Genomic DNA, 26,714 nt, shown 5'->3' on the forward strand with positions numbered 1-26,714 from the left:
ATGAACACTGTTACAGCCACAACAGTCAGGCACATAACAAACATCATGACCCACACTGCTGGACTGTAAGGCTCTGTAAAGAGAGAAACATATTAACCCACATTTCACAACCTCCATGAGAATACAACATGGCATTATAAACCACTGCAATCAGTAATGATGAGATCTATTACATTATTTTAGTTCTCTGCTGTCCCATTAGAGGAAGAATAATGACTTGATAAATTAATAGCTTTAAAAACAAAACAAATGGTCATGCTTTGTATCTAAAAGACCAGTGGGACATGAAATCTGTAATTTTTTTGTCTTGGCTGCATTTGGGACATGTCCCTATTTTAGTTTAGAACATTACTCCAATTGTAGCTGATGAAAACTTCAATTAGCAGTAAATATTTAGTGCTGCCTGTAACTTTTTCACCAAGTCTATGTGACTGCCAAAGGGGAGAAGGACTGTGAATAAAACTTTCTCACCTAGAAAAGCAGATGGGGAGACAGTGCCATTGCTCCTAGCTACCATGACACTAATCCCAGTCTCCACGAATGGCACTGAAAAGTCAATGATCTCTGAACGCTCCTCATTAATAGTGAGTGAGCCAATAGCCATATCTGCACGCTTGTAGAAGACCTAAAGATCATTAGAGAGAAATAGATAAATAATGAGTGCAGCCAATTAATAGCAGCTTCCTTCATTGCTTAACTGGTTTATTTGCTCATCTAGTTGTGGTGTGCTTTTATGCATGGCATTATGAGTACTGCATAACAGCCAAAACAGCATCTAATTGTACACAGACAGGATTAATTAGGTGAAACACAAGCACTATCTAACATCACAGTGTGAACTAAGCATGTAACAGCACCTATCAATATGACATATACACTCTATAGCATTGCCTAAGGAGAAGCCTCAAAGTAAGATGGAAAGACACTGTCAGACACTTAGGCAGAAGCAATTTAAGTCGTCAATCGCACGAACATTTAAATACTATGAATACAGATCTTTACTAATTTAAAATGTGGGATATGTGGGGAGATGCAGGTGATAGAAATGCTGAAAACATCAGCAGCTGTGGAAGACACTTAAACACCGGATCAAGTGACACTATACACGGCAGGAGCTGACAGGATGAATGTTTTGAGATTGTAGTTTAAATTCAGTTCACTCTGTGAACACATTTAATGACACAGGCTGCATCTCACATAATAATTAGACAGACACACAAGCAGATTTGTGTTGAGGAAAGGAAGCTCCTTTAGAGGTTATTGCCACTTTTAAATTTAGATCAACATGTTCATGGCTAATACAATTGAATTTTGATGAGGATTTAATCATCAGTGTTTGTGTATGTGTGTGTCAAGGATAGAATCTCTCATACCTCGCCTATCATCCCATTCCAGATGCCTCGGACCAGCTTCCCATGTTTACCGTTGGTGACCAAGTAGAGATCATAGGAGAACCTGATGGTGCGCGAGAGCTTCTTGAGAATGTCGATGCAGAAGCCCTTGCAGCACAGTTTGGTGTAAGGCTCTGAATGACCAATACCACTGCAAATAGAGGTGAGAAACATTTTTACCACTTTAGAGTGAACAATCTGTCAGAGTATTAGAAAACTGACCCCAACCCACAACAGGCATTTTACAAGCTTTTCTGGAACATTCAGTAACTTTATCATTAATAGAACATTAATGTTAAGGTCAGTATTATTCAGGGCTTTGCAGATAGCAGATAGATAGTAAGCCATTTGAATTATTGTGGATAAGTGAAAGGATTAATACAGAAATATACTGTACATAGACAGACAGCAGCATTTGGTCTTGTGTAAGGAGATTATCATGTGGGAATGTGTCAAGTAATTAATTGTGAAGCATAAAATTAAGCACTTAAATGCAGGCAGAAAATCCTGAAATACATTTCAAGAGTGGAATTTGAATGATAGTATATGGTTCGTTCTGATTATTCAGTGATTTTAAACATTTGAGCCATAAAGTTTTGTCCTTGAATGATAACTTTCCAATTTCAAATATTTTCACTATTAATTAATATTTTGGGACAAAGCATACTTATTTTTTAAAAATCAGATACAGTAGACAGAAACTTCTTCCTGGTGCCACTGAAGTAGTTGAGTAAATTCTAGTTATAAAATAAATTTCCTATACTGTATATAACATCCTAAATCTACAAAATTTTATATATATATATATATATATATATATATATTTTTATATATATATATATATATATTTTTATATATATATATATATATATATATATATATATATATATATATATATATATATATATATATATATATACACACACACACAGGACCGTGATATGAAAGACAGACAGAAAAACAGACAGATAAGCAGATAGACATATAGATAGATAGATAGATAGAGAGACAGATAGACAGACAGGTGTACATACAGTGATGTCGAAAAGTCAGAGACCACTAGTGAAAAAGCTTATATTTTTTTTATTATTATTTTCTAATTTAATACAACATTTCATTACAAATTATATTATTGACAACAACTTGAGTGAAAAGTAGAATCTTTTAAATATTTAAATGAATTTTAGACTTTATTATTCGGTACATAAACAAGCTTGTGCAAAATTGTGCGATCCATTTTAGATCAAATCCACTGGAGTGTCATCTGAACACACACTTCAGTAGAAGAGATTAGGTATGGTCAGTATCACACATGTGCTTACATTTGATTAAATATTAATCAATATTAAACATTCAAGATATTAAACGTTTACTTTGTTTGTTTTAAATATTTCAAAATTCTAAAACCTTCTGTTTATTTCCAATTTTAAACGAAACACACAAACAAAAAATTCCCAGATTTTCAATTTGGTCTCAGACTTTTGCACCCGATTGCAAATACAGGCAGACAGATAGACAGATAGATAGATTGATATATTGATCTATCGATCTATCGATCTACAAACTAAATTTGTCAAAGTTAGGGTTCCACATATATACACACTAGAGCATATTGAGTGGGGAAGAGTTGACCGTATTCAGTCCCCTGGTTCTAAAGATTCCACTTAAGATGAACTGTAGACCTTCACAGTAAAAGTTCCTTAAAACCATCCAAACACAGTGATCTGTTTAGCCATTAGTCAGAGGGAGCACTGAAGTTCAAGTTCAAGTGGTTTTATTGTCATTTCAACCATATACAGCTGGTACAGTACACAGTGAAACGAAACAACGTTCCTCCAGGACCATGGTGCTACATAAAACAGACTAACCACAAGAGATGGCAGACCTTAAATAAGATCTATAGAGAAGCTCCAGGAGTAATGATAGTGCATCACTGCTACCCTTCACAAAGACCTCCCACCTGCTGCACTGTGGAGGAAGAGAGACAGGAGGCCAGGAGGCCAAGACAGGTGGACACCAAGCACAACAAAAGGAAACAAATGAAGTGTTGATGTGAAGATGAAAGCCTCCGTGTGAAAGCAACCCAGGCAGAACATAAACAAGCCTGTCCCCTGCTATCCTATCTTTCCAGCTGAATGTTGCACTATAGATTTTGGGTTAAGTGGGCTGTGAATTGTAGCCAGATTCTTTAATCAGACAAGGGCTTATGTGGGCTCACACACATACTATAGACACACAGTACGCTTATACGCCTAGTGTGTGTATGTCCAGAGTGAGGGAGTAAGGTCACTGTAAGGAGTTTGAGGAGAAAATTGAGGTCTGAGTTCACTGGTTTATTTAGTGGACATGTGCACACATAGTTCTTCTTACTATTTCTGGTTTGATATAAATTGATGGGAGATATATCTGCAACCATTAGTGAGCTGTTATTGCACAGTTCAAGGAGTAGCATGGATGTGCTAAGATTTTTCTTCTTTAAGTAAAGTTGTGTACATGGATGATTTCCTTGCAGACTTTGTGGACACAAATATTCGACATACATAGGCAAAACATTGTTCACTGAATGTGGTTTCCACATTTATACCATAATCAGTGGTGATACATTATAATATCTGATTATCAAATAATAGTTTAAGAATATTGACTAAGGTTGTGATTTCACTGTGATTTCCACAGGCAGAAAGCCACTGCAGGAATACATTATCCTGGGATTTCAAAATATGGCCAAAGATTCCAAGACTTCACAAACAGTGTTGTCATTTAATATGGAGATTTGTGACAGCCTATAGCACTGATGTCATCATTACTGTTATTTATCACTATGCCCCTCTCGGGCATCCCATCTTCCCTGAGGGGTGATTACTCCATTCACTGATTTATTAACATGTTCTCCCCTCAGCATGCTGTCAAAATGAAACTGTCATCTCTTCCCCCAGGGCACGAGGTGCTCCTCACTCACTCTGCGTTTCCTTTTACTGCCTATGCACAACTCATTGAGCCATCTCTCATATGCCACAGGGGCTGAGCAACACCAAATTTCACAACACTATTATTTTCATTCATGCCTGGGAATATATCAGTGACAGAGGACATACAGTTGCAATCAAAATTATTCAACCCACATTGCAAATCAGTTTTATTGTCAAAATTGACAGACTTTCTGCTATTTGCAATAAACAAATCAAACAAAAGCAACTGAAATAATTCAACACAACGAAAATTTTGACAATAAACCTGATTTGAAATGGGGGTTGAATGGTTGAATTTTGATTGCAACTGTACATATACAGAGGGTCTCAAAGTCTGAGACCACACTGAAAACCTGGGATTCTTTTTTTCCCCCCCATTTAAAATTGAAACTAAATAGAAAGTTTTACAATTTTAGTATAAAAATATTTAAAACAAAAAAAGTAAATGTTCAATATATAATATTGTCCATGTTAACTGCCATGCACAAAAGGTCAGATTTTCCTAATGTTTTCTATTGAAGCACGTGTTCAGATGACACGCCGATGGATTTAATCTAAAATGGATGATAAGGTTTTGCACAAACTTGTGGAGTCCATGCCAGCTCGAGTGCACACTGTCATTAAAGCAAAAAGGGGACAAAACGAATACTTAAAAACTCTAAAATTCATGTAAAAATCAAAGATTCTACTTTTCACTCAAGCTGATGTCAATAATATAATTTGTAATGAAAACTGTTATATTAAATTAGAAAATAATTAAGCATTTAAGTAAATTAAAAATAGAAGAATTTTCACTAGTTTTCTACTAACTGTAAGCTTTGCTTAAACCTAATGACTGGTTTTAATTGTAGTATTCAGGTCAAGATAGAGTGCTCAATCTGAGATAATGGATGCAGTGTAGCAAAAATAATCTCTAATAATAGTAGCTTTTGAGTAAATGTGGATTTTCTCTGTAAACCCTATTTGCTAAAAGCAAACGAGGTCTAATTGATAGGATTCACATAAGAGCTGAATTTAAGCTGTCAGACTTCAAGTCATTCACACACAGTGACTTAAATAGAACTTCAGTTCATTATCTTTAAGAAGATGTTTTCAACAATCCTAGTCCTTTTTTATGTAAAAAAATAAAGCATGATGCATAGCTTAAGTGGATATTACCACCCAGGAGTTGATCATTTTACAACAACAGAATGTCCCGAAGTGTTTTATTCCTCTGATACAGTACCATACAGTAATTTGCCAAATTTGTTAACGAATGACACATCATGTTTTGTAATTGGCTAAAATTATATTTACTGTCTCGGAATATCTGGGAAACAAGTTCATTCTGGTTATCTCTTATGTTATCGCAGCTATACACATTTACTTCATCAGCCTCTTTTTTTCTCTTGCTCTTGAATTAATACAACAAAACAAAAAAGCAGCGTATCACCGAGAAACTAGTAAGTCATCTGTCGTGAAGACTTTGCTATGGCAGAACGCTTCCTGACTGTTACAAATCGCTGACAACCAAGACTCCTCGCATAAATATTAAATAAACATCTCTTATGAGAAAGTCTCAGCATATCAATTATTATGTGTTGTCTTTTTCTGTTAAATAGCATGGTCTTTTTAGTTTATCATCATCTTTGGATTATGTGGCATGACTGCCATTCAAGTCCCTGTGAATGAGCTGTTTCTATAGAAATGATAACTCATTAGAATGAGTGCTACTGACAGAGCCAACCAATCTTCCGACCTATCAGATTCGAGTATTCAACAGCACTGTGTATAAATTATAAACCAGTTTTGTGCTCTAGGAGCCAGATGTATTGCTTTAAATATTTATTGGTGACACTTCCTATCAATCCTGTATTCATAATACAATGTAAATGCATTTATAACTTGTTATATTCACTGTACTTTACGATGCTTGGTATAAACCTTCCAAAACAAAATACTCACTTTAACTTCCAAATCACTGTTTAACTTACAAATATAGTTCTGGTTTTGAATCAGTTGGAGTGCAAAGCAAAAACTAAAATTGGCCAGTTTTGGAGTGCAGTGTATGTTATTTCCACCTCTCCACCATAAACGTTCTGCTTTTTAAATCAACTTGCTTTCTACTTAAGGAAATATGCTCCCACAGTGGTCACAGCACCTGTGCTTTGTTTTCAAAGTCACACTGAAAGTCATACCAATACATAAGTTCACACATCAATAGAAAAGAAAAACTTCTAATGACTTACACTTCAGTCCTGTTAGCCTGACGACGACAGGGCACGGTGTTCCTCACACATGTCCCTGTGCTTGGATCGACACTCTCCACGATGACAAAGGGCCTCTCCTCCAGTGTGGCTACTGTCAGGTGACGGTTATCAGACACAGGCTCCAAGAAGCTGCCATAGCGGGGCCAAACTGGGTAGCGCATGTGCAGAATTCCTCCCTCATAACTCCCTACCTGAGGAAACACAGAGTGAAAAATAAGTGACAACACTTTAAAGCATTAGGATGCCACTGTAAGGCATAAAGAAGAGGTGACAAAAAGGGCACTGAAATTCTGCAGTTGAGTGGCAGCAGTAATAAAAAAACGACATCCCATAATTCAATTGAGCATTTACTCCCCACAGGTAGCACACATCAGTTTAATGGTGAATAAATCATTTGCTCTTCAGTATGATGCACTCCAGTAGTGCCATTATGTGGTATGACGAATAACTCACAATAAAACATGCAGCTCATATTGTGTTCCTTTCATCCAAGATTCCATTTCTTCTCTAAACCTGAAAAAGTTTGCCTTTACTGAAATAAATGGCACTGGAGTCTACAGGTTTAAATCTGGCCTTCTGTTTAAGAAACTGGGAGGCGATCTTAACTCTCCTGCTGTGGAGCTGGGAAAGACCTTCCTATCTTCCTTGGGTATATTTATTGAGCAGAAAGAGATAAAGACGGAAAGGATGAGAGAAATATTTGCTGAGTTGAAATATGAAGAAAAGAAGAGAAAACGGTCCGATCAATCTAGCTTTACAGTGCTTTGAAATGCTGTTACACAGCCTTCAATCAGCCTTCGATTTAAATAGAAATAGAACTGACTGAGCTCATTCAATTCAATTCAATTCAATTTTATTTGTATAGCCCTTTTTACAATAGACATTGTCTCAAAGCAGCTTTACAGAAATCAATTTAATGTGATCACATTCTTAATCTGGCAAGATGTAAAACTTTATACTGCATGCTACTGTATTTAACAGCTTACCAAATGAACTTGTGTTTCTGTGTATCTGCCATTTCCATCTATCACTACCTCATCTTAAAACATTTATGTACAAACTTAGACTATATTATCAACTCATCTATTCTGATATGCTTGATGATTTGCCAAATATAGTATTCTTTTATAGTAGTTTTTATTTAGTCACATCCAAAGAGGTAAAGAACTTTAGCTACTTTAATGCTGGAAAAAAAATCTCATAGATATGCTGTAATACATTAGTTAAGGGTGGTGTTTATAGGGCTACATTACCAACATTACCAACATAAACATTTATATTGTATTCCAGCTGGTGACAGCTTTAGAAACACCATGCTGTTTAAAAAAAAAAAAAAAAAAAAATTATGTCAAACTTATAACAGTCAAATAACAGCTTTGTTCAATTAAGGTTGTGTTATGACACTTTCCAGGCTGACTTACCTTAGAGCTTCATGACAGCTGACTTTGTATTCCACTGCACTTTTCCAATAAACGTCACAATATTTGATCATTTGATTTACTAAAATAATGAGTTCGACCAAGTTTGAAGAACAATATATACACTTTGCTAAACATTTCATTGCCACATTTTAATGAAATTTTAGGGGAAGCCAAGCTTTCCCTTGCAGTCTTAATGCGATCATGTGTGATTTACATGGTTATACAGAAAAGCTATGACAATGCCCTGATCCTGTAATGACAGAATTATGTATTACTTCTGATCCTAAATTTGTAGGTTGTTATGACATTCTCACATAATTCAACCAAGAAAGTGTCATAACACAATATTATAGCAACAAAAAACTTAATTCACTTAATTCAGGTGTAATTTCAACCTGACATCCAAATGTCGCTTTTATGACAGCTTATACCTGTTGGAATAAGCCTTTATAAATGTTCATGCAAGGTTATCTCAGCTGTCAGAAATGGGTTATGTAAGGTCATGTAGACCTATAATCACAGCTATAATCACAGCATATAAAGTCTTACCTATCTGCTATTGTTCTGCTGATCTGAATGCAGAGGCAGGAACTGGAATCAGATTGGGGATATTCCATATCATTGTAATCCATGTTTGCTCATGATTAACAAGCATGATAAGCTTTGGCAACAGGGATTTATTGAGGTATTATTCACAAAATCAGCAAAGCAAACAAATCCAATCTTGTGGCTTTCAGGTGTGGGTAATGAGACAGGCCTGGAGCATGATAACACTGGCTCTGTCTTTTGAACCATTAATAATCACTACTTGGTGGATGGACATTAAAAATAAATAACATACCACACCATTCTTTTTAGTCACAAATGAATGGACAGAAGTGATTTAAACTAAGCTTGGTTGTCTTGGTTGTTACTCACAGGACAACTTTACAGGTACCACAGAACAATGAAGCAATGTATTTCTTAATTCACATAAAGTAAAAGAAATCGCCCGAACAGAGTATTATGTTAATGCTGTGAATGATTAATCTACTCTGTCACAAGAAATTATTTGAAATGAATGCTTTTTTTTTTTTTCATAATAGTAAAAAAAAACAAAACAATCTAATACCCTGGCATAGGTGTAAACACATTCTCAATGATCATCAGTCCAAATGTCTTAAGACTAAACAGCCCACATGAAAGTGACAATCTATGTTCATTAACAGTACAGTTAGTGCTGAAACATTCAGAACAAACTGTTGCCTCATTTTAAAGTCTCTTTAGATAAAAGCATCTGCTAAATGAATAAATGTAAATGTGTCCAAGAATTAAATTTCAGTATTTGAAACTATGTAGTTGTAATTTGTTTTGCACCTATTTGTTAAAAGTCATATAGGTAATATGGTGTTTCAGCAGGTAGTGTAGACCTCAGAGCTCCAGGTCCTCAGACGCTGTAGATATTGACAGTCTCTAGGATATCTTCTCACTGACACTTTAAAATAGTACAATGGTGATTCATGCCACTAATGTGAGCAGGACCCAGGCAGCATGAGCGACAGAAATGGCACTGAGAGTGTTGATGGGAAAACAAGCAAGGCTACAGATAGAGCTAAAGGTGCATTCACACATACAGTGACTTGCAGCGACAAAGTGACTGGAGACAATTCATTTTCAATGAGAGCTGGTGACTTCTGGTGACATGAGCGACAGCGACCATAGGTGACTAGATGTGGGTGTGTTCAGCGATTTTGAAAGTTGAGAAAAGTTTAACTTTATGCAAATTTGGAGCGACTTGGTTGCAGTGAATACCAATGGGAGTGAAGACTGTAGAGCGTACATGATCCGTAGCCACCCGTGCTCACTAGCAGAAGCAGAGCCATTGCGGCAGTAGCCAATTAGCTTGGCTTAGCTTAGGATCTTAGCTTGTTTAAAATGAAACAAAGCAAAAATAATAAAAGGAATAACAATGAAACACATTCACTTTTTGTTGCAGTCGAGCAAAATCCCAGTGTAGCGCCTATCATGGGTGATCGTCACTATCAGGGTGTCATTCACTATATGTTCGATGGTAACCGGGAGCCGGACCGCAGCTCTTGGGCCGTGGCCTCTGTGTTTCCTGGGTGAATTGTCCAGCTTGTTGCTGCTTCGGCACCCGGGCATGAGCAGCACCAAGCCGGACACATCACCCAGGAAACACAGAGGCCACGGCCCAAGAGCTGTGGTCTGGCAATGCTAGTTACACCACCCATGTTACTATGGCAACCAATAGAAGGAACGCCTACAGGCGACTTCATAGTACAGCGACTGGTGACTTGGTGCGATAAAATCACTGTATATGTGAACGTACCATAAGTTGTAAGGCAGGAGACATGACTCTTTCTAATCAATAACTGCTGATCTACAAAGTATTTTTATCTTGTATTTGTGGTCTGTGATTAACAGCATGCTCATTCTTATTATTTTATCCTCTCTTTCACCTCAAGGAGGCTCTGATTGACCTATTTATACGCACATCTGCTTCTGCAGTCAGGTGGCGTTAGCATACTGCCAGCCACTCTCCACATGTCTCATGTCATCAGAAAGAACCATAGCCCTGGGGGTCTGACTAAATGAGGGCAAAGGAATTGTTTTAGACAACAAACTGTAATTGCATCATCTGCTGTCACTGACAGTGACAAATTATCTGTGCATAACAGTATAAGAGTAATTATAGCTATAATCGAATCATAACAGTTGTAATTTATTGCATTCATTGGTAACTTTCCATTTTTGAATTATCTGGATTTCTGCATGAATTGCATCTCCATTTACATAAAAGTCTTTTTTTTTGTTTGTTTGTTTTTATTTATTTATTTATTTATTTATTTATTTTTAATTATACCAATAATACAAGTTGAGTGAAAATAAAAATATTCAATATACGGAATGATAATAAACAACACTTTTTCTAGCTGCCGGTTGGTCATGTGCAGTGATCATAAGGTATTTTAAATATACAGACTACAAAATGTCTTCTTTTTGAGCCACTGTTTATTTTTCTATTTGGATAAATCTACTGTTTGCATGACCCAATATATTTTTAGATCACAGACAGACATCCTGCTGTACAATTTCCTTGAATTCACACTGTGTAAATCACTGGTTCCTCAATGCTGGCACACATGTACAGTAAGCAGGTCCTGAAGTAGCAAAGCACACTGTTATACATATTCTCCCTTTCTTTTACATGTTTGCTGTTGGATTTGGGCTTTAGTATTTCTTTATTAAGTTTTCTCCAAACATAATTGTGTATACATTTACAAATTCCTCTTAATTAAACTTAGTTCTGGGAAACATACAGGTGGTTTTTTGACACACCTATAATGTACATCATGCTTTGGAAAACAGTGGTGTCTTCCATAGTTACCTTCTACTAATAGAATAATGTTTTTCTGTTTTCTTAATATTTGTGAAATTCAGAACAGCTTTTCATTCTTGGTTTCATTTCTCTAGTTGGAAAATATTCCTTTGTTTTTGCCCAATTTGTAATTATAGACAATTAATCCACTAGCATAGTCTAGCATAAACCCCACGTTTCCAAAAAAGGGAAGACTAACTCCTACATCCTCTGAAACATATCAGTCACAGCATCTTTTTAAACTGTTGCATACAGATACACACATTTGCATTGCAGTGCTAACTGTGTACATGTGTTAAAAGATGCCTGTGATTGGCTAGTGTTGCCCACATCAACAGGAGGGCGAGAGAAGAAAGCTGTCCTTCCCATCCAAAACGGGGCTAATTATGCTCTGTTGGACTCCTAGCCATGTGTAGCCATGGCATTGTTGGGATTTGAACTGACAATCTTCCAGTGATGCCACAAACAATGTACATGGCCACTCTAGAGCCATGTAAGAGACACGTCCACATGACATGTTCTTCCAACTTTGTAAGATACTCACTGCTAGTCAGTGTAGCAATGGTGATGAATTTCTGTCAATTGTAAATTGACTTACTTTAGACTAATTTAGCTTTGTGAAGTCTTATGAATTCTCTTTCCAATACTATGAGCTCAAGATCATTAGATATTCATCTAATGTTTTCTAAAAAAGTCTCTTGTATAAGACTGTGTTAAAGTTGAACTGAAATCTGTGTTATAAAGCAAATAAACCAAATTATTTACCTAGAACAACTTTAATTAGTCTCTATTATTCAAGAACTTCACATATGTTCTCTAAGGTTTCATGATTGTTGAAACCACAATATAAAAATGTGATTACTTAGTGATTACTGTAGTTTGTTGCTGTATTGTTTATTGTATAGTTTATTGCATATATTACCAGTATTATCATATTTATTGACTTTGCACTGTGTTGCTATCCTCTTATTTGACAAGCGTCAAATTTCAAGTGTAGCAGTGTGATTCTGGGGGCCCTAAAATTCATTCCTAACATTACAGCTGTTTCTAATGGGGAAATGACTATAAAGCCTAATTGACTGAACTTAACTTTCAGTTAACAGATTTATTTAGTTTTTCCTCTAGAATATTCAATTAAAAATGTCTTTCTACCAATTTTAAGACATTTATTTTTGTCCAGTTGGAAACAGGAAACATTATGTGAGAATTGTAGTAAGAATACTTTAAAGCAAACATTACTATATTATACAAGAACAGGAATATGTGTTTTGAGGGAGAGCATGGTAGTGTAAAAATCATATCCTCCAATCATGTTAAAGTCAATGATTCCATTAATGAATTAATTCATTAACAGCCATTGTGTTTTGAGTTATTAACATTTAGTGATCATTAAGCTCCCATTTTTACCTTACCTTGTCCCAGAGCCTCTCTCGGTCCAAAGTGATGATCACCATGGAGGGATTTGTGAGATAGCCATGAGAACTGAAAGACAAGTCTCTGTGCTCCCATGTCACATTTATCATATGTCTATCAAAAAAAAGCAAAGACAGTTTAAAAAAAGCTAAAGTCCTGCCAATCAAACAAGATTCATCAGAGGAAATCATTATTTATTGTTTGCCAGTCCTTGAACTGATAAACCGATCAGCCATAACATTGTGTAGGTACTCCTTGTGCCACCAAAACAGCTCTGACCCATCGAGGCATGGGTGATTGTCCTTCCTTGGACCACCTTTGTTTTTTTACTAACAACTACATACCAGAAACACCGCTTAAGACCTGCCATTTTGGAGATGCTCTGACCCAGTCTTCTAGCCGTCACAATTTGGCCCTTGTCAGAGTCGCTCAGATCCTTATACTTGCCCATTTTTCCTGCTTCCAACACAACTTCAAGAACTGATTGTTCACTTGCTGTGTAATATATCCCAACTCTTGAAAAGTGCTTTTGTAATGAGATAATCAATGTTACTCACTCCACCTGTCAGTCGTATTTATATTAAGGCTGATCGGTGTATATCAAGTGCAGACACACTTTATTAAAAAAAAAAAAAAAACAAAACAAAAAAACACCTTATAATGGGTAAAACAACTGTACAGTAGCCAGCGCAAACTATGAAAGAACAATAATTCTGATGAAGAAAGGGAATGGGCGATTTACTATATATTAGAATGCGTTATACGAATGTGGTAAGTTAATTGTTTATTTAAGGTATACATTAAAGAACCTCTGCCATGCCCATTTCTTCTCAGTTGCTTTGGTAAAAGATTTAAAATTTCTGAAAATAACGGACCAACGGTAAAATAACTTGGCCGTGCACTATGAAAGACATTATATAGATGGCATCTATGAGTCATTAAGCCACAATAGCCCAATCTGAGAATATAATCAATGGAAATTTAGTTTCCAATGTGCCTCTGAAACTCTTGATCACAGAAGGTCTGTGGAAGCAATTGAAGCAGTCTTTAATGAGGTCAGCTGCTCCCAGGTGAAAAGCTGATTTAACTAGGAAATCTCTGAATCTCATTAGAAAGGAGAAGACTGATCAAAAAGCACCTATGTGATCTTTCATTTTTGCCTGTGGACTATTTAAAATGAACAGAATTTCTGTGTTCACTTAAAAAGATATAATTTTCTCCCCTAAACCTAGTTAAATATATCGATATAGTTGCCTACACGGGGTTCTCTTATCTAATTGAACAACAAGTCAGGAAGGGGACATAAGGACATAGGGGAAAGAAGGATTACATTTATGACTTCATAAAACATTTCTAGGAATCTGGTCCATATGTATAAAAATCTCTGCATATAAATTACACATGTATAAACTTGGGATTTCTATTCTTAAAAGCAGACTGACAAGATGACTAAAACTGAGCAGTAAAGAGTTCTCCATAACCAGTAGGTACATGCAAAATATCTGTGGCTAATGATTACTTTCAAGGAAATGTTGAAATCTCACCTAAAAAGTGAATAGTGGTCATATGATTTTGCTGAACTGTTACATTGTCTGTGAGCTTCAGGAACAAATCCTCGATGCTTGTGAAAACTGTACACCCCCTGCACCACCACGGCCACTCCTTCCCTCACCCTCTGGCGCAGAGTTTTCCTCCAGTGGTCTGAAATAATGCTGATGACCCCAATTGGAAAACTATCTGGAGGTGAAGCCTCTGGGTTTCCTACCGCCAGGCTGGGGATGACCCAAATGTAGCCAGGTCCCAAGAGCCCAACATCAGATGCCATCCTGAAAAGATACTGAGCCTCCTCGTGTGAGCAGTACACCAGATACACCTGAGCATCCACCTGTTGCAGCAGCCGGCGTGAGCGGATGTCATTGGCACCCACTGACATCTCAAAGCTTAGCACATCCTGCAGCTCCCAAAGAAAGTAGCTTGAGTCTGTGAAAGAGTGGATGTAGTCCACAAAATTTTCATAGCCTGGATGAAGGCTGGTGATCACCACAAAGCTGCCCCAGTTGTATTCCTCCATTACTTTGAACATAGTATTGATCTGCTGCTCAATGGAAGCTCCCATCTGGAGGAAAGTCGAACCTTCAGCCTGGAAGAAAAGTGTAGAGAAAGAGATGCCAATATTGGTGAAGCAATTCTGTAAATTACAGTGAATGAGTTGGATGTTAGAGTTGTTAAAGACTATTGCAAGCTTGATATTCTATGTGTTCTATTGTTATTATTTTTATATTAGTTTGTTTAGTATGTTGTTTTTATTAAACAACAATCAATAAACCTGACAACACCAATTATGTCAAAGCTATGAATGAGACCATAAATGGTTGTCTAATCTTCATTCATTGTCACGATTCAGAATTAGAGGTGGATGCAAATGCAGAATCTCAGTGAAACACTTAATAAAGTATCATACAAAACGCCACACAAGACTTGCATAAAACACGGACAAGCATAACGTGATGCATGAAGACACAAGAAGCAACGCAAGACAACAGTGTAGTGTTGAACGTGATTATATATACACACCAGTGCTAATAAACTAGAGGTGAAACAGGTGAATGAGACATGTGTCATAGTGCAGAGGCTGATGGGAAACATAGTTTCTAGTCCTCTTCCGATATTATCTGACAGAAATACCTCCTCCCCCGCCCCCCTTGATGTGTAGCTACCATTGCTCCAGTTCAGGAGGGGGTCCTGGATCCCCAGACCAGATCTCCCTAAGCATTTCAGAGTTCCAAAATGTGTCCTCCCTCGTGGGGTTGGATAGAGGGTGCTTGACGTGTTTACTGAGTTTCAGATGTGGGTCGGTCACTTCCACACCATAGAGAGATGACATGATATCCCCAGCCTGGCTTGAGTGTGGAGTGATGGCCACTGCGCAGTCTGCGGGGGAAATGAAGCCCAAGGTGGAGCCTGAGGGAAGAGCGACATTCACCATGAAGCTCGAGAGGGAACGACACTCTCCGCAAGGCCAGAGAGGGGAGTGAAATTCTCCGTGAGGCCAGAAGGGGGAGTGATGCTCTTGGTGAAGCATGAGGGGGGAGCAATGTCCTCCATGGAACAGGAAGGGTGAGCGACATACAGCGTGAAGCAAAGAAAAGGAGCGACGTCTTCAGCGGAACATGAAAGCAGAATGACGTTCTCATCCAAGCAGGATGGCGGAGCAACGTCCTTAGTGGAGTAAGAAGGCGGAGTAATGTCAGAAGAGGAGCCTGGCTTAGTGACGTCCAGGGTGGAGCAGGGAAGCAAAGCAGAGTTCTTGGCAACACCGGGAGGTGGAGCAACGTCCTCAGCTGAACAGGGAGACTGAGCGGTGTCCTCAGCTGAACAAGGATGCTAAGTGGTGTTCTCAGCTGAACAGGAGTGCTGAGCAGAGTCCTCAGTCAAGCAAGGAGCCTGAATGATGTTCTCTGTTGATTCCGCAGGCTGAACAAGATCCACATTAGGGGAGGGAGGGTGGAAGATAGTTTCCACCTGGCTGGAAGGCTCCTTCTCTATATACGCCCTGATGGAGTACATCATATCGAGCCATTCCTGATTAGCCTTGATCATGGAGAATCCCTCTTCCTTCTCCCACCAAGGTTTTTCCCTTTCAAAAAGGGCCTCTTGTACACTTAAGTAATCTGCTACATCAGTTGATCCGGTCTTGCATTCTGTCACGATTGAGAATTAGAGTTGGATGAAAAATGCAGAATCTCAGTGAAACATTTAATAAAATATCAAACAAAACAACACACAAGACTTGCATGAAACAAGGACAAATGTAACCAATACATGAGGACCCACTAAGCAACAAAAGACAACCGTGCAATGCTGAATGTGACTATATATACACACCAGTGCTAATGAGCTAAACGTGAAACAGGAGAATGAGACATGTGACATGGTGCAGTGGCTGATGGGAAACATAGTTTCTAGTCCTTTTCCAATATTACATGACATTCATGATGCAAAATACTTGCATGTTCTTAAAATCACTGGGCTGTCTAAATTGCATACTATAAGGGATGCCCTAAAATGTGAGCTGCATCATCATTCTGACAAAAGCAGATATAAAATACAAACTTTGTTTTCAAGCCTGTGCTTGAAAGAACAATTTAAAAATAATTTAAGGATGAATGAAATGTCAATCGTTTATGCACTTGTTTATTTTATAAATTATGTCTTAAACCAGCACAAAAGGAACTAAACAGACTCCTTAGTAGGGATACACATTTGAGTCACAGTTTGTGGTCTTTGAAATTTGTAGTAACTATCACAGTGTATCCATGAGTCACTCTGAACAATTAACCTTGAACACCTTTCTCATGTGTGGAGGACTGGATCCACAATACAAAGATAAATTGCTGGAATATTGACCCTACTGTACAATTGCCACAAGCCTCAATCATGATGTATTGCCCAACTTTTAATCATTTTTCTTTTTACGTTTGACAATTTGGTTTCAATATCTATTCGAACTTGTAGCTGTTATACACAGCAGTTGTGAAGTACACATCCTTCTTGCCTCTAAATTCTGTCACATTAGAAGATGTCTTTGTGCCCTATTCTGCCAGCAGCCCTTGCCTCTCCAAGGTGGATGAAAATGCAGGTGGAGATTGAAACGCCCAATTAAGCTCCCATTTGAGAAAAATGAGTGGAAAGGTCTCATCTTGTCAGGAGCTGGGAGACATTTTCCCAAGACTCCTATCTGACAGGAGCTTGCTCAAACCCATATACGCTGATCCAGTGTCCTTCAGGTAACTTCTAGAGCTTACCTAAAGTAGGCTGGCTATGGGAATGAGAAGGGTTCAGGCTGACGAGAGCTCTGGGACTCACTCTTACATTTCAGTGCAACTTTTCCTTATTTTAAGAAGTAGAAAAAGATCACCTAGGTTCAGCCCTCCAGAGCCTGACACCCAGATGCATCCAATTAGTTGAGTTGAAAGTAATAGGACTGTTCCTGCATATCTACCTTGACGGAGCTACTTAACGTTAGATCACTCTGTTCTACCATTTGGGCTCACAGATGAGACACTTTTATTTCAAAACAGAATGTCTTCTTCATGAGTGCATGTCATACATGTGCCTAATTTCTTGGTCTTTGCATTCCTATTGTGATCATATACTAAATAATTTGCGGTAACCGAGAACTTAAAATAATCCATTGTTCTTGGAGTATCTCATGCCAGATGGTTTGATTCTTCAAGCAACAGGAGACTTTTGAAGGTGATAATTTCTCCTAGGACAATATATGACGTAATCTTCAACTTGAATGCACAAGTATGTACAACAACATGTATTCTTCAATGTGTGCAAAAATAAAAAAGCAATTACTCAAATAATTTTGCTAAATGGGCTTCCAATACAATATCAGTGCTAGACTCCTATAGTGACACTGTATTTTAAGGTTCTTGTAGAGTACCATTTTTTTCCCACACAGTCATCAGGCAAAGTACTCTACATTTAAGTGGTATAAATATGTGGAGGAGAAAAGGCAGCAATGTGTGGTCTATTTTTAACACTGTTTTCTCTTTTACTGTTAGCAAAGGAAAAATATATCCTCTTTGTATTAAATGAACATTTTATGGCAAATAATTACAAACTTATTGGAAGAAGTGGAAAGAGCAGGTAATTGCATATCAAATACAGGAATAGAAAATGCTGCAATAAAAAAGCCCAAACCCATCTGCTGGTATTTAACATGCATACAAATATAGATAACAAAAGCTCTACTTTTTCAAAGCTTATTGGAAGACAACCAGAAACAGTCAGCTTTCTTTCTTTTTAAAAAAAAAATCCAATTTAGACTCTTTCCAATACCATCATGATAGGAGGATGTAAGCATATTCTGTGTCTTCCTGTTTCATTTATATTTTACACTTCATTCTTCATTATCCTACACTTCATTATCTCTCTCTCATCATATGACATACAAAGTTATCATAAACATAATTTGAATCGCAAGCAATAATTGGACAGGAAACTGTTGTCTTCTGTATTCAGTATTTTCTAATCAATTTTAATCTTTCCCATAATTCCGTACACATTGTGTTTCATTTAGATGTACCCCTGTGCATTGTATTTGCATAATATGCAATGATTCCCCCTCATGACTTGAATCCTGAAAAAATTTTGAGCAATACAACAAGGAAATGACTATTTATGATGTCTAAACATGTCCACAATGACCTTGCCCATAAGTGAGTGCAGTCTAACCCAAAGATTAGTAAGATGAAAATGCTATATTATATTCAAAGTATAGTAGATTACAACTCTCTGAAACCTAGATGGTGTTCATTCTTATGTATACAGCATTGCAAAGCCTACATTATCATATTATCTTCATTGTCTTTATATTTAAGTGACACAGCATGCAATGTAATATTATGTTGTTTAAGGTGTTAGTTTTTAAAACACTTCTTGTTCTCAATAAATCACAAGTAGAAAGTGTGACACCGAGCTCTTGGGTGTTTATGAAATTAATAAATAGCTATTGATTTCTGGTCCTTACAGATCTCAGGAGTCATATTTGGACTATTTCTCAGACCTACTTTTCCAAAGTTGTAGAACCTCTGTTTAAGATTGGGATCTGCTTTACAGAATACAACTGGGAACACATGATAACTCTAAAAGATATTTGACTTTTCTGCCATTGGCTGTATCATATTCCTAGCTAGATAAAAATATTTGTTTATACAATACTGTGCAAATATATCCCTTAACTCAATTTCAGCTTGCCCTGACTTGCATTGGCTAGGCTTTAGCCTACAACAGTGACTGGTTTATAGCACTGCTATATGCTTTCTATTCTACTTTAAGCATGAAGTCCACCTCTCATTACTGTTAGGTAGGATAAAGTTCCTCAGTCAGCTCTAAAGCCTTATTAATATGAGCTTCAAATGCCTGGAATCCACATTTTTATTAAACACATTGAAGCTAATTTTAGATTAAATTAACATTATAACTGCTCATTTCAGTAGTCTCTAGTATTTGTAGAAATAAAGTGTAAGTCAAAAACACTATGTGACTCATGGATCATCTTACAGTAGTAAGTTTATTGCTTTCATATCTCTGACTAATAAATATTTACAAGGCACATTTAAATTAAAATTAGCATTTAACAACAACAACAACAAAAAATACCCAGTAAGGTAAATATAACTGATATGTGATGAAGTGGGTGTGCAAGAGCAAAAGTTTGCACATCCTAATCACAGAGCAACCAGGCATTTGGTGCATTTATATATAAATACCAGATTTATTGAGTAGGCCCTTACTTACCAAATATATTTCAATTTACCTTGTGAGGGATGACTAAGGCAGAGCCTCCACTGATGCCAATTATGGGTATGGAAGTCTGGGAGGATAGAAAGTCTAAGATCTGAGCTATAGCCTCTGAGTCAACATCATCCTCGAACACCACACCATGGAGGCTCTCAGCAGCCATTGTCTGACAGAGGCGTGTAAGCAGTGCACTAGGACTTGTATCATTTACTAGCACAGTGATGGGGTTCACATCCAGCGGCAGGTCCAGGAAGTTCTCCCGGCTCAGACGACCCTTTATTTCACCCTGGTGGCCAGAACTGCTGAACACCACTGCCACATTAACTGTAGGTGGGCCAAAGAAAGGACGAGCCTGGTAGTGTGGCATGGCAGCAAGCAACAGGAGGAGCTGGAGAGAGAGACACAAACACCCCTGATGAATGGCCATTTCAGGCACCTACAGCCTACAAAGACAGAGAAAGAGAGAGATAGGGGAGAAATAAATATGTGTAATAAACAGCAAGTTGAAATAATTCAATACCCGAGGCTATTTCCATTACACATAAACTCTCATTGCATGTGTCCAGTACAAAGCATATTGGGTACATGCTGCGTATTTGTACTCAATGTGTGTTTGGTCTCGACTACACCACTGCTTTGCTCTCTGTGTGTGGATTGTGTGTGTGCAGCTAAGCAATTCTGAGACACAACAGGTAGCTAGCAATATGTGGAAGAAACACACTGAGACCTCAGTGAGGGAGCACACAGCAAACTGTGCCATGTTAAGACTTTCCGGGGTTCACTCTTTGACTTGGAAACAAACAGAGGGTGTCGGTGAGAAGCATAACATAAAACAGCTCTGTTTTTTTTGTGTGTGACATTCTGTGATATGCTTCACACTTCTAACATTTCCAAAATAAATAGTAGGACATTGTAATTGCCTTAATGATTCAATTACAATGCACATTATTAACTAATGTTATGACACCAAGGTCACTAAGTTAACATTGAATATGAATATCATTTAAAATAAGAACTCAGCCATACCATAGTAAATACTAATTGAAGTAAACAGATAATAGCAGTGTTCAGACATTCTACTCCTGAACAGGACAATACTAGGAATGAAAAATTCGATATGCATGCTGTTTTAATTTTAGAAGCATTTAAAATATTTCCCTAGAGATCGTTGTGAGAACAAGTAAATGTATTGCTTCCTTTTTCAAAATAGTATTTGTTTTGTAGCTGAAAGTGTTAATGAGAGTCTACAGGAATTGGATAGATTCCAAAACAGTGACAGGTGTGCTGCTGCTGGGGTTGTTTGAAGATTCTTGTAAATCTCTAGTCATTTTAGATTGTCGCTTGTCAGATTATTTTAGCACAGACACTCTGACACTTCTATATATTATCTGATAACAATATATGATCCCATGTGTATGTACATGCAGGCAAGTAAGCATATATCCCTTCCAGATCCATGTACAGATAGATATTTTCATTTCAGCATTTAGGACATCCAATATTTCAGGGACTACAGTATCTGCATAATGGATAAACAGGATTATATGTGATGCATGATGAAGTGATGAATATCAGAAATATATGCAAAACTCACCAACGATCAATAGATTTAAATAAATTTATAGATGCCCAATACAGCTTAATATCCACAATCAGTGTGTATGTGATGTCAAAGTGTGATCTTACTGTGGTATTACGTTTCTTAAGAGCAGTGTCCTTTTGCTATACCAAACCATCCATAAAGATTAATTTCAATTAGTATAAGCTGTCATAAAGACTGCTTTTGTGATTTTTGATGTTTTTTACTTAGTGCTGTAGTGCTGTATTTAGGTCTAAGATGGGGGCTAACTGATATCAAGTCAGGATCGTCTGAAGGGAATTGAGACCAAGTCGAGATCAAGACCAAGTGAGAGTAAGGCTGAGTCAAGATCAGAAAAATAAAAAAACCCCCCTTTTTTTTTTTTTTTTTTTTTGGAGGCCAAGCCTTTACTTTAACAATTTGGCTTTATTAGTGCATTAGTGCTCCAATGATTAGGTTATGTTTCTAGATGAAGGAATAACTTCTTGTCAAACGTTGTACATGTAAAAAGAATAGACAACAAAAACATTATTTTTACAAACTCAGACAAGACCAAGACCATATTTAATGAGACGCATGCCTAAGACTGAGACTTGTCCAAGTACAAATGCCAATATATTCAATGAATTAATACAGAAAAACGTCTCAAGCTCAGACTTCGGTCTAAGACCCTGTTCACACCTGGCATTTCCATGTGTCCTGGGTGATCAGATCACAAGTGGACAGTGCTATGTACAGGTGTGAACGGTGTCAAATGCAGCTCGAAGATGCATTGTGATCTGATCACTTAAACCACATTTGGAGTTGGTCTGGGATGCATATGGCCACATCACATTTATATTGCATCTTGGACAGCAATGAAGGACCACCTGATCAACTGCGTCATTGCGCTAGCTGGAAAATATGTAATCTTTGTGAGATTGTTCGGAAATCGCGCCGAAGAGTACAGCTCTCTGCCGCTAGGCTAATGGATAAAGACCATGCTATAACAGCAGGGGAAAAGCAGCTGCTCATCTAATTTATTTATAAGTTTTGTTAACAGGTCATGAAATTAAAATGTTTGAAGCAGTGCGTACAGGTGCGAGATAAAATGTGCAGGAAATTTCTGGCTGAAAATAAATTCTGCAGAAGACTGACATAATAAATCTGTGTGACAGCCTTTCTCTAGCAGAAATGATGCATGAAATCTGATCACAAGTGGTCAGTAGAGACACGTTCATAATGCCAGGTGCGAACAGTTATGCGTCCACTTGTGATCTGATCACCCAGGACACGTGTTTATGCCAGTCATGAAGTGGCCAAAGACTGAATTTGAGTCCTACAGCCGTAACTTTGGGTATGTCAGTGTTTCATAAAGGTAAGAACATAACATGCCAAACATAAAATCAAAACTAATTTAGGATCAGAGGAAATGTACAGAATTATTGCATTTATGTTGCTGTGTCATTACATATTTTCAGAACAATTTTATAAATAGGAAAATTGTCACTGTTAATTTTCTAATTAAACTTTTATGACATCATCATCATCATCATTATCCTTATGTGAGAAGTACACACATATAATTCAGTCGAGAAAGTGTCATAACAAAACATAATTTCACAAATCTGTCACATGGACAAAAGCAGTCTTTGTTGGAATAAGCTTTTATAAATAATATTGTTATAAATCAGTTATTATGAAGGTGTTTTGCATATCATGTAGCACTATGAACAATATCTTTAAATAAAGTGTTACCATTATCCATACAGCGCTACACAGTACACAATATTTACACAATATCCCCAGTGTACGAATTAACGATTACAGTGATAAGCAGTATCCAGCTAATACACACTGTTTACTGTAGCAGATAAAAAGCACAGTGATATTACAGCTATATTTGGAACTATATTCCTGCCCCACTCCCCACAGAGACAAGACTCTATATTCTACATACTATATTCCTGCATTTATGGATCAGATTGAGAGACACATTTTCGATGAATTCAGTCCAGCAGATTGGAGACATACTGATGCTAACTCATTAATTAATCAAAAATGACCAAACTGACCATTATGCACTGATGTATGTGATGCTCCCCCAACATAGAGCTTAGATCAGGTTCCCCAAAAAAGGACTGATTTTCACGCACAGTTCTGAGCTGTGTGCATTACAGAAAGCAGTTGCTTTTTTTCAAGTATGAAGCCAAACAGCATCACAGTCTAATGAGATGAACCTGATTTAGAACCATAAAGGTTATTCCCATCAATCCATGCCAGCATTTTACAAGTGCAACCACACAACCTATTAAGCAATCAGAGCAGCCACAACACTCATTTAAATTACAGTGGCTGATAAATATCTGTTGCTATTTGCAGGTTTGTATAGTTCACTCAGTAATACAATATTTAAACTCCATGATAAAAACAGCTCCTTGTTTAATTGGAGATCACAAGAAGTGTCCAGTTCAGATGAAACAGATGGCAAGGGAGATAGAGTGGCATAGAATTCATCTAAACGAGTCTCAAAACAAATCAGTGCTTGCCAAGAAGAATCCTAGGTAGAGTGTTTATATACCCCCATTCTCATTAGACCATCTCCATTTGATCACACTCAATACTGGTTGAGGAAACCTGAATCCTTACCTATGTTATGCAGTGCAAGTCATTCTACTATTTGTATTATTTTCCCATAAGAATGAACATATAATAAAACGATGCAAAGGCACAGAGATTGTTAAGTAAAAAATGTATGAATGTCAGAGATTTTAATAACATTCATGGCATCATGGCTAATTCCTTTCTGACCAAGAAAATAAGTTGTTCCAATCAATGAACAGAATAAAACTGGCAGAAAAACAAGGTCCATGATTCTGCTTTGTAAACTGAAATGAGTTTAAAGCCATCCTGAACTAATATACGGTATACGTCACATATAATGGAATTCACTATTTAATTTATCTTACTGTTCCCCTTTTCTACGAAATGAGGAGGATGATTAAATTTTTTTTCTGTCCTGCTTTTATGCATATCCTCCCAGCATTATACTCTCTGAAAAAGTACTAAACGGCAGCTTTCCATGTTGCTGGAGTGGTACCCTCAAGGGTATATCTTTTGTGCCTTTAATATCAGTCTTTTACATGGAAATGTAATTATTTAAGGCATATAAAAGGGCTGTAATTAGTTTTTAGAATGAAGTTTTACAATTACAATTCATGTACTTTTCTACATTTAAAGTATCATAAATTTCCCTGTTGCTACCCGTGTTTTTATTATTATTATTATTATTATTATTATTATTATTATTATTATTATTGGTGGCACACGGTGACTTAGTGGTTAGCACGTTCGCCTCACACCTCCAGGGTCGAGGGTTAGATTCCCACTGGGGCCCTGTGTGTGCGGAGCTTGCATGTTCTCCCCGTGCTGCGGGGGTTTCCTCCAGGTACTTCGGTTTCCTCCCCAGTCCAAAGACATGCATGGTAGTCTGACTGGCATGTCCAAAGTGTCCGTAGTGTATAAATGGGTGAATGTGAATGTGTATGTGATTGTGCCCCGCGATGGATTGGCACCCTGTCCAGGGTGTACCCCGCCTTGTGCCCGATGCTCCCTGGGATAGGCTCCAGGTTTCCCTGTGACCCTGAAGGAAGGATGAGCGGTATAGAAGATGGATAGATGTATTATTATTATTATTATTATTATTATTATTATTATTATTATTATTATTGTTTGTTTACATCTCCACCTCATTTTGTCATCTTCTCATCACCTGTCTGGCGTTTAGTCCCCGATTAGTTTGGTTATTTAAGCTTATGTCATATTTTATTACTTCTTTTCCTCACAACAGTGACATGGTGGGGGTCTATGTGCATTACTGAGCATTGCTCTCTATATTTGTTTGGTCCTATTTTTCAGACTTGTGCCTGTTTTTCTTTTTTATTAAGGATTATTCCTTATTTTGACATTGCCTGCATGTGTATTGTCCCCTATACTGAACCATGACAATGACCTTCAGATTGCCCACAATAAACAACACGCACTTGTGTCTTACCTCATCACACATTGTGCTACAAAAAAAATTACATTTCAAAGGTACAAAAGGTGTACCCTTGACACTACCAACCCAGCAACAAGGAATGGTACAGGTTAATACCCTTTTTCTGAAGTGATAGATAGAATACACTGCGCCACTTCATATACCCACAGCTATATTCTTATGCTATAAATATTTGTATGTATCGCATGTACACATCACTAAAAGAGCCTAAACTCAGTAACACCACAAAAATGATATCTCAGCAAGTGAAAATATCTTGAATATTTGCAAATGTATGTAATATTTCTTATTATGAGATGATCATTTAGCCTGTTTTTAAGATTATTTTACACAATAACAACAACAACAACAACAACAAAACCAATAAAACTATTTCAGAAGACTATTTTAAGCTTAAAATTAGTTAATAGGCTAAATAAGCATTTATTGTGTTTATTATAATCGTATAATAGCAAATACTAGATAGAATTGACTATATTCATTTTATTCATATCAGTTTTTGCAGTAAGTAGCTCTGGTTATAAATGAGGTGTAGATGGTGTAGGTGGTTACTTGTTACTCAATGTACAATTTATTTATTTATTATTATTTTTACGGTTTCCCAGAGTAAAACATCGAAGCACCTGCAGCCCTGCTTTGATGGCAGCCAATAACACATAAGCTGTGAATGGTGTTAATATATTCACATTATATTCACATTTCAGCATGTTAAACGTGATGGAGATCTTCTCATGTTCATCGTTTAAACTCCTCTGATCCTTTTTCAAGCACTTTGATGTGTTTGATCACTGGTCCTCAGCGAAATGAACATCACAGCTAGTGCATTTGTTCCCTTGATGAAACATGACCATCATAAGATGCTAATTAAAGAACATAAAACAGGTTCATTCATTTATTTTTATTATATCTTTTCTTTACAGAATGCCGTCATGTCTGGCATCAGTGTGGCAGTAGGATATA

At 37.1% G+C, this 26,714-nt stretch overlaps 1 protein-coding gene across 1 annotated transcript in view; it reads right to left on the reverse strand.

Annotated features, from left to right (window-relative positions):
• The window catches only part of grin2cb (glutamate receptor, ionotropic, N-methyl D-aspartate 2Cb), a 28,474-nt gene extending 7,910 nt beyond the window's left edge, over positions 1 to 20,564 (reverse strand). The window contains exons 1-7 of the mRNA XM_017482758.3: positions 20,153 to 20,564; positions 14,367 to 14,962; positions 12,822 to 12,936; positions 6,589 to 6,800; positions 1,374 to 1,542; positions 472 to 625; positions 1 to 73 (exon numbers count right to left, since the gene is read on the reverse strand). The exon at positions 1 to 73 is cut by the window's left edge and continues 53 nt beyond it. Coding sequence (XP_017338247.1) covers positions 1 to 73; positions 472 to 625; positions 1,374 to 1,542; positions 6,589 to 6,800; positions 12,822 to 12,936; positions 14,367 to 14,962; positions 20,153 to 20,563 — 1,730 coding nt within the window. The 5' untranslated portion in view covers position 20,564. The remainder of the gene's footprint in view (positions 74 to 471; positions 626 to 1,373; positions 1,543 to 6,588; positions 6,801 to 12,821; positions 12,937 to 14,366; positions 14,963 to 20,152) is intronic.
• Positions 20,565 to 26,714: the final 6,150 nt, after the last annotated feature.

The sequence above is a fragment of the Ictalurus punctatus genome, chromosome 13 (genome assembly GCF_001660625.3).
Source record: "Ictalurus punctatus breed USDA103 chromosome 13, Coco_2.0, whole genome shotgun sequence".
Taxonomy (NCBI): Eukaryota; Metazoa; Chordata; class Actinopteri; order Siluriformes; family Ictaluridae; genus Ictalurus; species Ictalurus punctatus.